The following is a 15,871-nucleotide window of genomic DNA, read 5'->3' on the forward strand; positions in this document are numbered from 1 at the left end:
TTGGAATTACTCATAAGCATGTCCTAATATCATCCGAGTGTCAGTCTGAGACGGTGCGTTCACACAGGTGAAATTTAATTTATTCTGAAATATAGTTTGCAGGCTGTAGGTTTTTTAAAATTGTCATTTATTTTATTTATTTGTTGATATTTATTAATTTCATTTCATTTATTTATTTATTGACTGACTTAACAAATGAATGTCAAATTGCCCAACATGTTCACCAGAAGGTCGCTTTTATTTTAAAGTCAGTTCTGACACTCTCTGACCGTAATGCCTAGTATATACATGTACTGCAAAACAATGTAGGGGCTAGTTTCAATTTAGCTTTCAGCCATGCTTGTCGTTGTTTAGCATTACACTATGACATCATTTCATCAACAAGATGGGATATTGCTATTTTCACAATATGAATTTCTACCATGAAAATTTTATTAAATCATGTTTAAAATTATACCGGTATTATCATGAACAGTATGACATGGCACACCCCTAACTGACAGTGTAATAGAGTAACTGTACATATCATTTACTCACTCAAAAGAGTGGATTCAGCGTTCAGTTACTCTATACAATACATTAATATCCATTGCAGCTGTGATTATACAATCATAAGCCCAGTGCAGTCACTACTCATAACCTACACACAGTTATTGGCCCACCTGTCTCAATCACATACTGCTCAATATACAATCTATTGCCTCTCTTACTCTACTCTAAATGATTACAATTTTTTTGTCACACATTACAAGCAGTATGTGTAGTGAATTGCAGAGTGACATACTCCTAAGGCCATGCTAGAACACTAATGCACCATGAATAATAATGATTATGATCAAAATTAAGTAAGAATTTGAAAAATACAATTTAATTTAATATACCCTTTACAGAGCCATGGACACTGATTTTTTTTTCAGCTCATACAAAGAGACAGTTAGCTGACCCTAAGGACAATATATCTGCTGATTTTGACAGAAAGTGTATTGGTCAAGAATCACAGACTCCGCCTTTAAATTTGTGCAGTCTATAAAAATGTAAAATACGCATATGTCCCAATCAGTCTCAACATACTGTTCATGCAGTATCATCACATGTTCTTTTTCCTTCCTCAGTTTTACTCAGTAACTACCATGTACTGTGACTTAAGTAGAAACAACATACATGAATGTGAGCGCCAAGCGGCACCCTGTGGGGATAAGGAATGCCAGTGCCAAAAACTGCAGTTCTTTAAATGGCCCCTTGAGGCTGGCTCCCTGGGAGAGTTTATCCCCATAGACCCCCATGTTCAAATGCCCAGCTTTACAACAGAAATAAACATGTTTGCAGCCTGGTACAAAAAATGGTTCTCTGTGACTACTTTTCCTGTTCTTGACAGCTGCATGGGGAAAACTTTTATATAACTCACCTGTTTAAATTTTATTAAGGCTCATACTCATAACAAAGGGATTGGCTGCTTTGAGTGACAGGCTGTCTGCAAGGCGTCACCACAGTCTGAGTCAGATCCATCCCTCACTCCTCACAGCTTCCTGTTGTCCAAATATGGTCACTCCTGACTTCAAAAATCCAAGATGGCGAGAGCAAAAATGCCAAATTAAAGGCTGCTAAACAGGAGCTAACAAACCAGAGGGTGACGTCACGGTGGCTATGTCCATTGTTTTAATACGGTCAATGATGAGTGCACATATTTGTATATGTATGCAGCTAATTTGTACAATTATGCTATTGTTCTATGCTACACTTTTCCATGAATACAGCACATGGTGTGACTGGCATCAGCGAGCATTCCAGCATGTTAGCACTCTCCCTGTCTCGATGGCATGATTAGCTCTGAGGAGCATGATCAGCAGAAGCTATTGCTCGCTGCTGCGGCATCTGTAGAGCAGGGATTTATCACTGGTGATAAGGAAATCTTGTTGTTGTCTTCCATAATTTATGTAGTTGACTGTATTACATTTTTAGATGCAACACAGCTGTGGAGCTCCTGAAGGCGAAGAGGTGAAAAGGATTTATAGCTTCCCCCCATGTTCCAAATAAATATCAGCAGCAAAAGCATTTATGAGAGGTCTCCTGTGCTGTTTGGGAGCTTGAATCTATTGATTGGCTGAAGCTGAAACTCTGGTGCAGAAAGGGGTGACTGTCAGATGTAAATTTATGCAGGGAAGCATGGAATAACAAAATGATTTATTATTTTTCACTCGCAGGTGGAGATGAAACAGGAGCTGTCGGTCTTGTTGCTGCTGTCAGATTAAGTTGCGCTCAAAGGATTTTGTTCATGTCTGATTTTGAAGTCTACATCACTAAACATAAACTTTTCTGCTGACTGTAGAAAGAAAGAAAAAAAACGGAGCAAAAGTAATCCATTTCTGGACAGACTATTTACCACCACCAGATTCCATCTCTTAATTTCCATACAAATGTAAAACTAGGCAGGCATGGAATCTTCTGTGAATCTTAAATGAATCCAATTGTTCCAACACAGTTCAGGGTTTGCTGGAGGCGGGAGGAGATGAGCGCCGCACAAATCACCAATTTCAAAATAAAAGCCCTCTGTGATTCTAATCTGATTGACAGGACTTCGTTCACAGACGAGTTAGCATTTTTCTTGCACCTCAGACCTCGGAAATGAAAATTGGAAATGCCCGTTTTATTTAGACAGAACACTGCAGATACTCTAAATATATGGAGCTGTAATCCTCGGAGCGTTCCCCTGTGGGCATTTGTGTTTTCTTTTGCCATTTAAAATCTTCAGAGACATGTTATTGTGTCTTTCAAGCAGCACAGGAATCAGTAATTGCACTGATACTCGCAGCCCTGAAACAAATACCCACCATATCATCTTAACCCATGTGCATTGCACGTCGTTCTCCCGACGTGATTACCGTGTGATATGTGGTTGATTGGCATCTTTGCCTTTACCAGTCGAATTCTCGGCAGTTTCCAAACCAACAGAGACCATTTTGACCCAGTTAATCTGCATGACATCTCTTAATGTGAGAAGCTTTTATTGCTGGGAAGACTGCCATGCTATCCAGCTGGCTTGTGGTTGGTGAGGTTCTGAACATATGCCTGAGGAAAATGAATAATGCATCCATGTTATTCAAACCTTCATTCTGTAACTTTTGCTTTAGGTAGGGGAGATGTGAGGAGGTATGCTACATGAGAGACTGCTGCTGCCGTGCCTCATGTAAAAATGATGATACTTCAGAAAAGCCTCAGATGTTTTCCCTTCACTTTTATATTTCTTTTCCTGAAGAAATTGTGGCTTTTGTCCAGGTAAAAATAAAACCTGCGTCAGACAATTTGATGCCTTAAGACTGCTTCATATTGTCCCGTGCTGTTTCACGTCAGATGTACAAGTGTTGCCACTTTAAACCGACTCTGTGACCCAGAAACCTCCAAGAGACATCACGGGAGCCTTTACATGCCCTCAACATATAATCTGAGCTCACTGTTGTGCTACAAGTTACATTCGTAAACTATAGGCTGATCTCCTTGGAGATGTGACCCGATAACCTGACGTTGGCAGATAACCTTGAGGTCGGGCAGGCTGATGTCTCCAGGCAGTGTGCCATTTCTCCACTGGACAGATGACACACTGTGCGACGGTCTCCGCTGCTCGCTGTGCCGCTCGCCAAAAGATCATCTGGTGGGGATGTGCTGCAGAGGCAGCGGCACACAGGGAGTGCAGTCTCAGAGCATTTACGAGTCGGGAAAAAAAGGGCTGCTTGACCATTCAGATGGAATGGGGAAGAAGGGAAATGCAAAAAGCAGAGAAATGAAGAGAGTCACAAAGTGGTTTTCTTGTTATAGCTGTTGTTGTGTCTTTGGTCTCTGCGCTGGCTTTGTTGGCTGTCTGCAGCCGGTTCATAGAGATAAGGTTGTGCGGAGAAATGGCTCACAGTAGAGAAAAAAATATATGACAAATGTTGATTTTGCACGCTGCTTTTTAGAGTGTCAGACAATTTGCATAATACCCAATCACGTGCAATGATATTAATCGTCATGTAAGATCTACATATGTCCAAATGTGCCGCAAAATTTGCTGTTACTGCAAATTTTTCCTCCCTTTCTGTATCAGTTATCCACATGAAATGAACAGAGAGAGATGGAAAAGAAGCTTATTGTACATACAGTTTGCAATTGCATTGTCCACGGCTTAATGAAATACCAGCAGTGTGCTTGATTTTCATTAATAACCTTCATGTTCATTCTCGCCCGTTGTACACTGGAGAAGAGTTAAGCCATTTTTATTTCAGCGCGTGCTACGTGCAATCTACCCCTCCAGAAATAGGACTACATTATTCATTTTGTGGTATGTGATTTGACCATAGTGTTTCTGAGCGCTCTGTTAAATGAAAATATTTCACGTGTGAATTAATCATTAGAAGGGCTCATTCTCCATTCTTCTGGTAGCATAATGATCTCTTTCTACCACTGGCCTGGATGAATCTTTCATCGTCTTTATCTTTAAATGAGTTGGCACAATCCTCCAAGGAGACACGGGCTGCGATGTGTTTCACCACACTGTCAAAGTTAACATGTGGCTGAGCTAAGTGCCATAATTTAATTGATGCCGAGCGCAATAACATCACCCGCTGATCTTTTAATAATATGGAGATACGATTCCTGTCCTTTCACTTCATTAGGATATTGCCTCCTCAATATGCAAATTTAAATTCACAATTGCTACCACACTTGCACACAAAGTCTAGACGCTTGATAATATTTTAGGGGGCCTGCAGACTTCTGAATGCTATTTTAGATTGTAATGAGATGGCCTTTAACCTTTGGATCCAAGCAAAAAACCTCTCTAGAATAAATTAGCCACTCGTTTTTTTTTTCCCACAACTGTTACTGTGAGCCAGTCTATTCTGTGTGTAATCCTCTGGGTCACTCTTTCTCTTTCTCTCCGTCTAGGTTTTTCTATACTGCAGGCCATCATGGAGGCAGCTGTGGCGAACAACTGGCAGGTGACCGCTCGCTCTGTTAGTGGCACAACAGATGCAGCAGAGTTCAAGCGCATCATTGAGGAGATGGACAGGAGGCAGGAAAAGCGCTTTGTGATTGACTGCGAGGTGGACAGGATCAACACAATATTAGAACAGGTGAGCCTCGTACTCGCTGCACACGTGGTAGTGCCTGCGGATTATATAACCAAACACCTACGTTGTGCATCGAGCCCTTTGGTTGCCACCTGCTTTAGTCACATAAATAGCAGGCAAATTAAATGTACAGAAAAACAAATATTAAAGGGGCCACGCAACCCACTATATTGTACATATCAGTTTAGTAGCCGTGGTGATCTTGAGGTGGACTGGGAATCATATTAATAACAACACCTTAATATGAGGAGTGTGAAAGAGATAGCTGCTTACAAACAAGGAGGATCTAACAAAAGATGCTATTGAGTTGCATTATAGAAAATGTAGGATGCACATTTGTGGAGCTTGATCCATAACTAGCTTTTAAAGATGCTCTAATCAGTGTTTTTCGAAAACTTACTGACCAAATGACTATGAAAGGTGTCTCTCATAGTGACAAACCCACAGAGAAATATCATCAACTCTGCAGTTTCCCTCAGTTCTGTGGTTTTAAGGCCCACCGCTTTTTGGTTCACTCTCGCCGCTCTCATTAAGCGGGATTTATACTCGTGCGTCAGCTCTATGCAGAGCCTATACTGTACCCTAAGCATATGGCATTCATACTTGTGCGGTGGTGTCTGTGTCATTCTGCAGTTGCACCTCTAAAGTTAGCGTTGAGGTTTCTGTGAAGTGCTGTGAAGTTATTTGATTAAAACACACCCAAAACACACATTAAACATGGCTTAATAGCGACAGTTTCAAACACAAGCACACAAATCCACTTCACTATAACTCACAGCATTCACAGAGAAAGCACCTGTCTTTTGCTGGACACATTTTCCCCACAAATACAGCATGCTAATGTTTTTAGCACAAGCCTATGGCATTTTATATTGTTTAAATTAGCCTAGCGGCTAGCAGACTTTTTCTCTTCTCATATAAAACCAGGGACAGCAGCAACATTTAACAAAGGTAATGTTACAAAATTCGGCTTCATTACAACTCAAAAGATTCACAGACAAAACAACTGTCTTATACAAACCATGTTTGCTAACAAAAATAACATGCTAACGTTACTAGCACAAGCTTATGGCATTTTACTTTGTATAGATTAGCCGAGCAAGGAGCAGAGAAGCTCATATGAAGCCAGGATAAATCACACACAAGACTTAAAATGCTATTTTCTTGGGGCTTTATTGTCTTCACAATGTATTGCTTCTGTGAATTTAAAGTAAATAAAAGCTTTGTTTCCACTGAGGGAAATGGTTTCAGCTTACAAAAACAGATTTCTGGGAAGGTGCAAGTCAAGCGACGACGTAGGCTGTATGTCGACGCAAAGTACAGATGTTAATCTTTTATTTTATGTCAGTTAAAGTGATACAGAGATGCTATATGGATGCAATACATCACAGTGCACAACGGGGGCCGCAAGAGGTCAGTTTCTAATGGTGGAACAGGCAGTTGAGCTGAGAGAGATGGCTGAGAGTGGTTGGGATAACGTTACAGGAATAATAAAAAGCAACTGCAGAGAGAGACAACAGAGAGAAACAGCATGTAGAGCGGGCATGTTTTAACATCTAACAATCTAACCATTACGGTTGTTTTTGACAAGACCAGGTGTTGTAATTTTTGGAATAATAGGGAGACAAACCAGTTTTATTTTGTGCCCGTGGAATTTGAATGAAGTGTGTTTTACGTTGAGTTAACAAGGTAATTAAGCTAGTCTTAGCTCAGTTAAGGAGAAAAACGTGATTTCAGAGGTATTTTTCTGCATAATAAGGATAACAGGTGTAAGAATAATATCTTTCTTAGTCTCTGTAAGTTTATTATCTTTATTTATTAGAATGAAAAAGCTAAGAGAGCTTGTGGAACTCAGCAAACTCACTGCTCAAACACATCTCCCAGCTGAGTACGGCTGAGATATTTATACTGTATAAGGTGAAATGTCAGGAATATAGGAAAAAAATAGATGCCACCCAAGCCTAATTAAACTCTGGCTGACTGAAACATGACTCCAAATAAATGCTAATGTTGCACCCTGGCTCTTCTGTCCCACTTCTGCGTATACATTTTCCCCGAAGTGGCAGTCCATGTATGTTTAAGTTTTTCTCACGTGGGTCCCCTGACTGTATGGAAGTGCTGGAGTAGCTGTTTAATTTGGGGAGTCGTTCAGTCCATAATTCAGTGTTTAAGAATGCACTAAAATCTTCTGCACATTTTTGGACGACTGCTTGTTTTGTTTGAGTTTTTACAAGTAGCTGCTACCTCATTTTGTTGAGTTTGTAAAAACTCATTAAGGCTTAACAGCGTGTTAGGTTGATTGGGAGGCGCAGCAGTACTCCTATCTGTTTGAGGAGCTCAGTCTGGCGTCATTTGGTTGCTAAGTTTGAGGCCCGGCTTGTTTAAAAGTCAGTGTGTGTTGAGGCTGCCCGACAGCCTGAGGTTGAGAGGTCCAAACGTGAGCAGCCATTTGGAGACACCGCTGGATGATGCATCCTTTTTAATCCTCTTCTAACCACCCCGAACCCCTCCTTTCCTCTCTCACGTCCATTGCCTGAGGAGGAAATGAAAGGTCCACCAGTCCTTGTAGTAGGGGAAACACAATTACCATGAATAGATGAGTGGCTATTATGCCATGCATCTCTTCTGTGCGGCTGCCCCGCTCCACCCTACACTCCTCTGCTAGCTGCTGCCTGCTTATAAGGCAATCAGCTCCCGAATTGGATTCTGCTCGTTAACATTCATTTAGATATTGGCTTCTCTCTGCCTCACAATATCCCCTCAACGAGTGTTAGTTTCACTTGTTTTTTATGAATCTAATTTGATCCCAGAGTCATAGTTTAAAGCAGAATGGCTTTTAGTATTAATTTGCTGTGTCTAATTTAATTCTTGCGCTGCAAATTTCCTCCCTTTACTATTCAGGGACTATTTCCTTTTTGTGTTAAGAATATGCATCAGCTTTTAAGAAAAGCTTAGAATATTCATTTCAAATCACGTGTGAGGCATATTAATGGTTGCGTCTTTAATTGCTTTTTTCCCTCTCTTGCAAACAATAATAAGGATGCAGGGCAATAATCTGTTTGATGTTCTCCTGTTTCTGTCTTTTTCTCCCACTAATAAATTATTTCTGTTTCTTCTAGAGGGAGCTCTTTCCCTTCCTTTACCTCCAGAATTCTTTCTTTCTGAACTTTGTGTTAGCACAGAAGGGGAAATAAGGCTTGTACAACAGCTAACCTTCAAAGCAGCAGTGCAGCAGTGTGCTCAATTTTGCCCCTTGTTCAGTGACAGCCTCAGTGTGGGATTTTTTTTTTGAGCTAATTGAAATAATCTGGCAACCTCTGCCAATATGGATGAGTCATAGGCATTCAGGGAAGCTGCTGGACTTCACTCTGCAACCGCCCCCCATTGGGCCATACCATTATACGTCGAAACAGGAATGGACTGTCTCCCATGAGGGCATTCACACCAAAAATGGCACCCACTGTCAGCTATTGTGGAAACCCGCTGTTTCCGCCTGCTGCTGTCGTTCTATTAACCAATGATTGTAGACAGATAGAGTTTCATCTCTGGAGGACAGGAGTGAGAGTTTGAACAGAACCTGTGCGCCGAGGCCAGTGTCTGTGTGTCGCAGTGTCGACGTGTCGCCTCAATCCGTCAAGGTCACTGCTGTTGAGAGAGGATCATGAGGCAGGACAGATTCAGCCAGCTGATTGCTGGGGGAAATGGGAATCAGCTCAGTGGCTTAGTTTTATGATTTCAGTCGGAGTAATCCCACCACAGAATGAATGTCTTTATACCAGGCAATGAAGTTCATGGAGTGTGGAGCTATCTTGAATAGGCAAGTGTCGAGCTTCACAATTTGCCGCACAAAGAAAACCCTTAGTGCTGCTCTTCATTAGCACCGTGTTTGATCCAGTGGCTGCTAATGCCTTGGTCCTGCTGGGTCTTTGTTGCTCTACGACAGTAGTTCACTGCCCTCTTAGAGTTCTTCAACATTACAGTGATGTTCCTAAATATTCAAAGGGACATCCAGTAAAAGTTTATTTACTCAAGTGCTGTACTTGGGTACAGTTTGCTTTTCAGGGCAGTTTCATATGAGGTGCATAAATTTGTACCATGCCTGAGTGTGAACGTCCCCCTTCTGTATTCCCCCGCCACTCGGCTTTCACATTAGTTATGTTATTTCACCTGAGTACACTTGCGTCATCATCTACGTCAATTTTTGTTATTGTACTACAGTATCGAAAAGACAAACACTGGTTCCCTGGGGACCATCATCAGCAGGGACCGGCGGAACAGAAAGCTCAAGTCTTGCTCCTAGTTGGAGGAGGAGCTGCTGCTTTCAGGCGTGTAGCTCTCCAATTCCCACCAGGAGCTTTGACTGCAGGTCAAAAGCGGCAGTAAAGGCGGATCTGTTTCAGTATTCAGGCCTCAGTATTCAGTATGTAATGCATCATAATCACTTTAAAACTGCTTGTGGTTGGGTGAATGAGCAGTCCACTCTCCTGTTTTGGTACAGTTGATGCGTACAGTACTGGAGTACACATGAACCATACTCGAGACCATCTTTTCAAGTGGACTTTGGAGTTAAGTATACTCAGATCTGGTCTCTGTTGTGAAAGCCCCCTTACTCACCAACAGTTATTGACTGTGACTGTAGCTACGTCTTTTTTGTATATTAAAAAAATTACATTTAAAACATGAACAATAAAACAAACAAAAATCAAATATAGTTATATAAAGCAGTTACATTTAGCTCCACCACAATGAGTTATGACATTAAACTGCTGCTTACTTTTTAAAGCCACAGGGAAGTTGGCTTAAAATAGTAAAAAAATGCATATTTTAAGTCAAAGTGCAGTGTCTGAATAAGCATCCACAAAAATTGAACTAAAAAAAATATTCATGATTATTAGAAAATCCTAGTTCCAAAACAGCTAATTTGCTCTTGAGACCATTTTTCAACACTGTGTAGGCGTGGCAGATCAAGTTCCGATTGACATCTCCTTCATATGTCAGCTACATATAACGTATAGCTTTACTTCATTTATGGTAAGCAACATTATCAATATCCATGTTTGGGACATTAGGGACATGTGATGTCTTGAGAGGAAGGGGTTGAAATGCAGGAAGACAGACTCCAGCTTCAAGATGTAGCTGTTTGGGCAAATGTACTGAACTGGTCTTGGGAGAAATGAGCTCTGTATTTGTAGGAGCTTTTCAGGATGACTCCAACATGGCTCACCAAAAACGTGGTCCACTGCTGCAGTTGGAAAATAAAAGAATGACGTGATGTCTTCACTGGTGGATTAGCACCCAGGAGCAGCACAAACAAGCATGATGGGGCAAAGAGCAAAGACAGGGAGAGGAAGAGAGGGCGGATTTTGTTTTTCTGTGGCTTTAATGCAGGTAATTGTAAGACTTTAGGTCTGTTCTGCCAACTTTCTTTATTATAAAGTATTAAATAGAAGTTGGTTTTTGTTTTTTGTTTTTTGTTTTTTTTTCCACAAAGTAGTACTTTTATGTAAGTAAAAGATCTGAGTACTTCCTCTCTTACTGGATGTATTCCAACTAGAGGTTCAATCAACAATTATTTTCATGATTTCTCTGCCAATTATTTTTGGCATAAATTAACAAAATATCTGTCACAAGTTTGAAGAGCCCCAGGTATTGTTTCCAGTCCCAAACCCAAAGATACTCATTTTAGAATGGCATTAAACACAGATATGCAGCAAATCCTCCTCATTTAAAGGCCCTCAAAGTGTATTTTCTCAATCAGCTTCTTATTGTGAGTGATGGCGCCTTACATAATCACACTCCCTGCCAATGTTGGTAACAGTTTTGGCTCTTTTACAAGTGAGAGGTCTGTATTTGTGAGTTTTTGTCTGCTTTGAAGTGGATTGGGCTCGTCTGGGAACAGATGAAGTCAGGTATTTTCATGCACCAATCAGAGCTGAGCGACATTTGAATCCAAATCTGATGAGGTCTTGCCTGATCTGTCAATCAAATGTGATCAAACCACACCTACACAGTCCTGATAAAGCAGATTATTTTTTGAGTGTTAAAACCATGTATAAATGATTACTTTAAAAATATACTTAATAGAATTTTCCTTAAAAAACAACTTAAAGACGTGCACATAAGTAATCACTCTCAATCATCACTTATGATCCACTAGAAGTGTGTGGCAGTTTATATTTCTGAGGAGACTCTCCCCTCTGTCTGTATGTTCTTATTTTCGTCTTGTTTTACTGTGTTCGAGATGTTCCTGGGCACAGCTTGCAGGTGAGGTCGGGACTTTATTAAAGTGTAGTGACCAGTTGCCAGACAATAAGCAGCACACATCCAAAAAGAAGCTACAAAACAAACAAAGTGCTGACCCCCTCCCTCCAAAATATACAGCAAGGCAAAACACACAAAGCTGGGCTTGGCTTTCACTTTCACTTTTGCTGGCTCCACACACACTTTCCTCAGTGTTAGATCAGGACAATGACAGCTGAGGGATGAATGAATTAATGAACGTTGTTTGGAAATTAAAATTAAAAGGTTTGATCATTGAAGAAGTGGGCGTGCCATAACAGCGAGGCCCCGCTTGTGTTAGCAGCCAGGATAGCAGTGTCCGTCATATGCTCCATGTAACGTTAGTTAAAGCAGTCCACTGTAAAACACCTTGCACAGATTCCGAAGCTGTCACAGATACCTCGCTCCTCAAGGGAATACATTCTAGCAAGGTGGCCTGTAAGCACAGTATTTTGGGCAAACAAATACACGTTGATGTACCTTGCTGTTGCTAGCTAGCTAACTAGCTCTGCGCAGCTAAAGGTTTCAGATTGATTGACGGGTGAATGTTGTTATATTGTTTTTTGAAATTGGTTGGTACTATGTGAGCACATTGTATTTTGTTTAACAGAGAGGAAACATGATTAGATTTTGATATAACAATATGAAGAAACCGATTATTTGTAATTATTTTTTCGCATTTATTGTCAAATGGGTGCACAAACTGTCTGAACTGAAAGGCATTTTTTAATTCATCTTGACTTTTAGTAGACAAGGGCTCATCATACACACACAAAAACACTGGTTGTACCTCCTCCAGTCGTGAGCACACTCAGCTGAATGTCACTTTTATTAGCTTCATTCATCACTTGACATGATGTAGCAACACGGTAAGGACAGCATTTGCATACTGCTGCATCAGGCTCAGTTTTGTTTGCTCGCATAAGAGCAGTGCGAGTCTCCCAACAAATTTGTTTTGGGATGCTGAGGAGAATGCTACACCCAAGCTATTATCATTTTATGCTGTAACAACCACTCAGGATTTATCACCCATAGGACTTTTCCATCAATACACTGCACTGCAGATAAATTAACCCAATGGCATTTCTTCCCATACGACAAAAATGGGAGAGCCTCTGCCAGCTCTGCTCGCTGAATCATATCCAACGAATGTGTTTCATTGAACCATCTAGGTTTATGATATTATATGCTGAGAAAAAAAAAATGCTGGTGACATTAAAGAGGGGCAGTATAAACAAGAACTATGATTGACTATATAAGATAATCATCTTTGTATTATGAGTAGTCGTAATGATGATTTTTCAGAGTGAATATGTGTATGCCAGTCCCTTGAGTGCCCGTGTGTGTTTGACTGTTCCATATGCTCATGTTTAATCTGATCCATCTATAAGATCGCACATTCAGAATCATATCTGCCTTTATGCTCCTTCCTGGCCCTCGTCCCTCCTGGGATTTCTGTGCTGGAGTCTGCTCAGAGGCAACAACCTGCTCATCACTAGTGTAAAGAGAGGCAGGCGGGAAAAAGAAAAAAAAAAAAAAAAGAACGGCGTCTGGGACAGGCCCAGGGCACGCAAGCTGTTCAAAGACAGGCAGGCAGTGAGCGCTCTGCCAGCCGCAAAGCTGCATTTTCATGCAGGAAGAAAAAAACACAACAATAAGAAGTGAAAAGGATTCACAGAGAGGTACATCTGGGGATTTGTTAGGACAACATTCTGCTGCCTGTAGAGGCATGAAGGGTGGCCATATTGCCTCCCCATGGAGAGTTGGAGGTCCTCCACATCCCTGTATCTGCTCTTGAATGAAGAACTGAGAGAAAAATCCATATTTGGATGTGTTTTAGAATGTGAAATCTTTGTGTATCTCAGATTCGAGAATAGGGAAAGAAATCTGACCACGGGAGATAAGAAGTCGTGGGAGAGGGAGAGAATAGGACGATAGATTGCCAACAGCTGATAGAAAAATGTCAGCAATAAAAGATGATGCTCAATCAAGTGTTGTGGATGACACGGTGAGAAAAAGGCAGCAATATCAGCGTTCTGTAAAGCACGGGGGGGGACATTTGTCTGCTCATGTAACATATTGGCAGACACAGATGTAACTGGAGGTACCACAAAGTGAAATAAAATCTGAATAAATGTACTCTGGCACTCTTTGCCAAAGTTACAAGACAAAATTTGCCACATAAAACCCTCTCAGGCATTCATACCTCCTTGATTACTTTGAGTCTGTTTTCTGGTAACACTTCCTGGCATGTCTCTCAATTTGTTCTCAAAGATCGAGAGGCTGGGAAGTGAGCTAATGTCTCTACTGATATGAAATGTGCTCCTGATCTCAACATCAGCTTAATGTCCCCAGGGCTACAGAGAGGAGGGGCTGACAGAAATATAGCCATACACCTCCTGCTCGATGTAAAGCCGGGGATACGTGGAGCTTTTTAAATCCCTGGCACCAACCTTGGCTGTTGAAGGCCATTTACTAACTGCGATTATAGAATTAAATGGGATTAAAGTGTTATCATTAAACAGAATGTGACCTGCTGACTCCACAATTGAATGAGAGGATGAGACCCGGTGTGCGGCGACTTGAATTTGCACATGTAGTCATAACCATATCAGAAGTACAGTCTTATTATAATACACTCTGTAAACCAGAAACTTTTTTTTTTCCCTTTATCAATCAAGCTAAATTACCCCGATCGCTTTCAGTGAAAACGGAGTAGGACATCTCGTTGTTACCGAGCCAAGTATTGCCTCACAAACATGAGGGGCGTCCCAGCTGCAGCTTCTTCCTCCCAGGGTATCAAGTCTCACATTGTTCTGGTGTCTCAGAGCAATGATAGGCATAATCACCTGAATATGAGTCAGGTGTTAGTGAAATGTTCTGCATTTGGGGGAAGGCCAACACTATATGCCCCTGCTATCTTCGGGGGCATATATATCGCCACTGCCAAGAAAAGCATCTCAGCCTCAGCCACTGCCGGCTGCTAATGAGAGACTGCTCCACCAAGAGCACTTCTACCAAGAGCCTTGAAGCAGAAACGGAGACTTAAGAAGAGGAAAGTCCTTTTGTATCAAAGCATATAGCTCGAATTCACCCCTCTGCCCCATCCTGTGTGAAGTGGAGCACTTTGGTATCTCTGCAGCCACTAAATTATATGGAACAGTTCATGCAGCTTGTTATTAACACTCTGATTAATAATGCAAACAGAATTTTAAATGTTACTCAGGCTTTAAGCCAGAAACATAAAATGTCTTGTCACAACAACCTTGACCCTGCAAGGGCACGATCAATGCTTTAGGCAGGCTTTTACATTTTTTAAGCTGTACCAACATTTGTTTAGTGGGTTCCACTTGACCCAAGATGGTTGGGCTAGCATAAACCATACTGGTCATTGTCCCACTCTGTATGATGTAGCAGGACTGCAGTCACTGACGGTGCTGACTCACAGCTGACACTAGGGGATAATAAATACTGAATACTATGGAATCCCTCAGTTATACTAAGGAACATCATATTAATGTTTTAAGTACGTTAACCAGAACATCTGGAATGAGCGGTGGCTTGTCCTGTCAGATTGTATTGTTAGCTCATGAGCCAAAGGGTAGACCAAGAGTTGCAACAGGAATCATTTAGTGAAGAAAGTCCTCCAACCCCTACAACAACACAAGTCGTCTGTTTCTATCCTCTTATACAGCAAATTCGTACTCCTAAATTGGTCAGTGGCCTTACATGTCAAACTATGACACTCTGGTACCCCTTCAGTAACAGTTTTGGGTGCTCAGGGATGTCATAGTAATTCACGCTTAGTACATGCATTGTGTCTTTTCAAAATAAACTTCCATTTTTACAGTAATGTACAGTTACTGCTAGGTAAATGCATGCAGTATTTTTTCGAAATAAACTTGTAACGTCTTTAGGTTTTACTTAAAGTTTAGACAACTAAAGCATGCAATTACATTTTTAAAAAATGTCATAGATTATCTTAAAATATCCGTTACTAACATAATGTAACATCATGTAACCTGTACCTCAGGATACATACATCACTAGTGTATTATGCTACACATACTAGCACACTATGTTGTTTCTAAAACAAGTTGATAGACTTTTGGTTTCACACAGGACACAAACAGAGGTCCCCGAGTGAAAATCCAGAGTGTGTTTGACCCATCCCCCTCCACTCCCACCCGCCCTGTTTTGACTTTCTTGTTCTTTATACTGCAGCAATTGCTCAGAGCATCAAAAAATGCTACCTCCCGGTGCATCGTATACCACCACCAAAGGGTACCTAGGTGTGTCAGTATCTTGATGCCAAAGGCCACTGACCAAGCTTTGATATTTGATGAGTTGGGAGCTGGAGTTGAGACTGGGTTGACTAATATGACCAACATGAACGTTTTAGAAAATAGCATCCCGGCAGTTTTATACCTATATGACAGAATAGGTCATAAAGGACCGTTAACACGTGGTTAATGTTGTGAAATGGTCAC

General features: G+C 41.1%; 1 protein-coding gene across 3 annotated transcripts in view; it reads left to right on the top strand.

Annotated features, from left to right (window-relative positions):
* gria3b (glutamate receptor, ionotropic, AMPA 3b) overlaps nt 1-15,871 on the top strand; it is a 107,526-nt gene that overhangs the window by 49,125 nt on the left and 42,530 nt on the right. For all 3 annotated transcript variants that reach the window (XR_007450058.1, XM_049585667.1, XM_049585668.1), the window contains exon 4: nt 4,918-5,105. Coding sequence is in view for 2 of the 3 variants with exons in the window: in XM_049585667.1 (XP_049441624.1) it covers nt 4,918-5,105 (188 nt within the window). In the remaining variant the exon portion in view is untranslated. The remainder of the gene's footprint in view (nt 1-4,917; nt 5,106-15,871) is intronic.

This window comes from Epinephelus fuscoguttatus, linkage group LG9, assembly GCF_011397635.1.
Source record: "Epinephelus fuscoguttatus linkage group LG9, E.fuscoguttatus.final_Chr_v1".
Lineage (NCBI taxonomy): Eukaryota > Metazoa > Chordata > Actinopteri > Perciformes > Serranidae > Epinephelus > Epinephelus fuscoguttatus.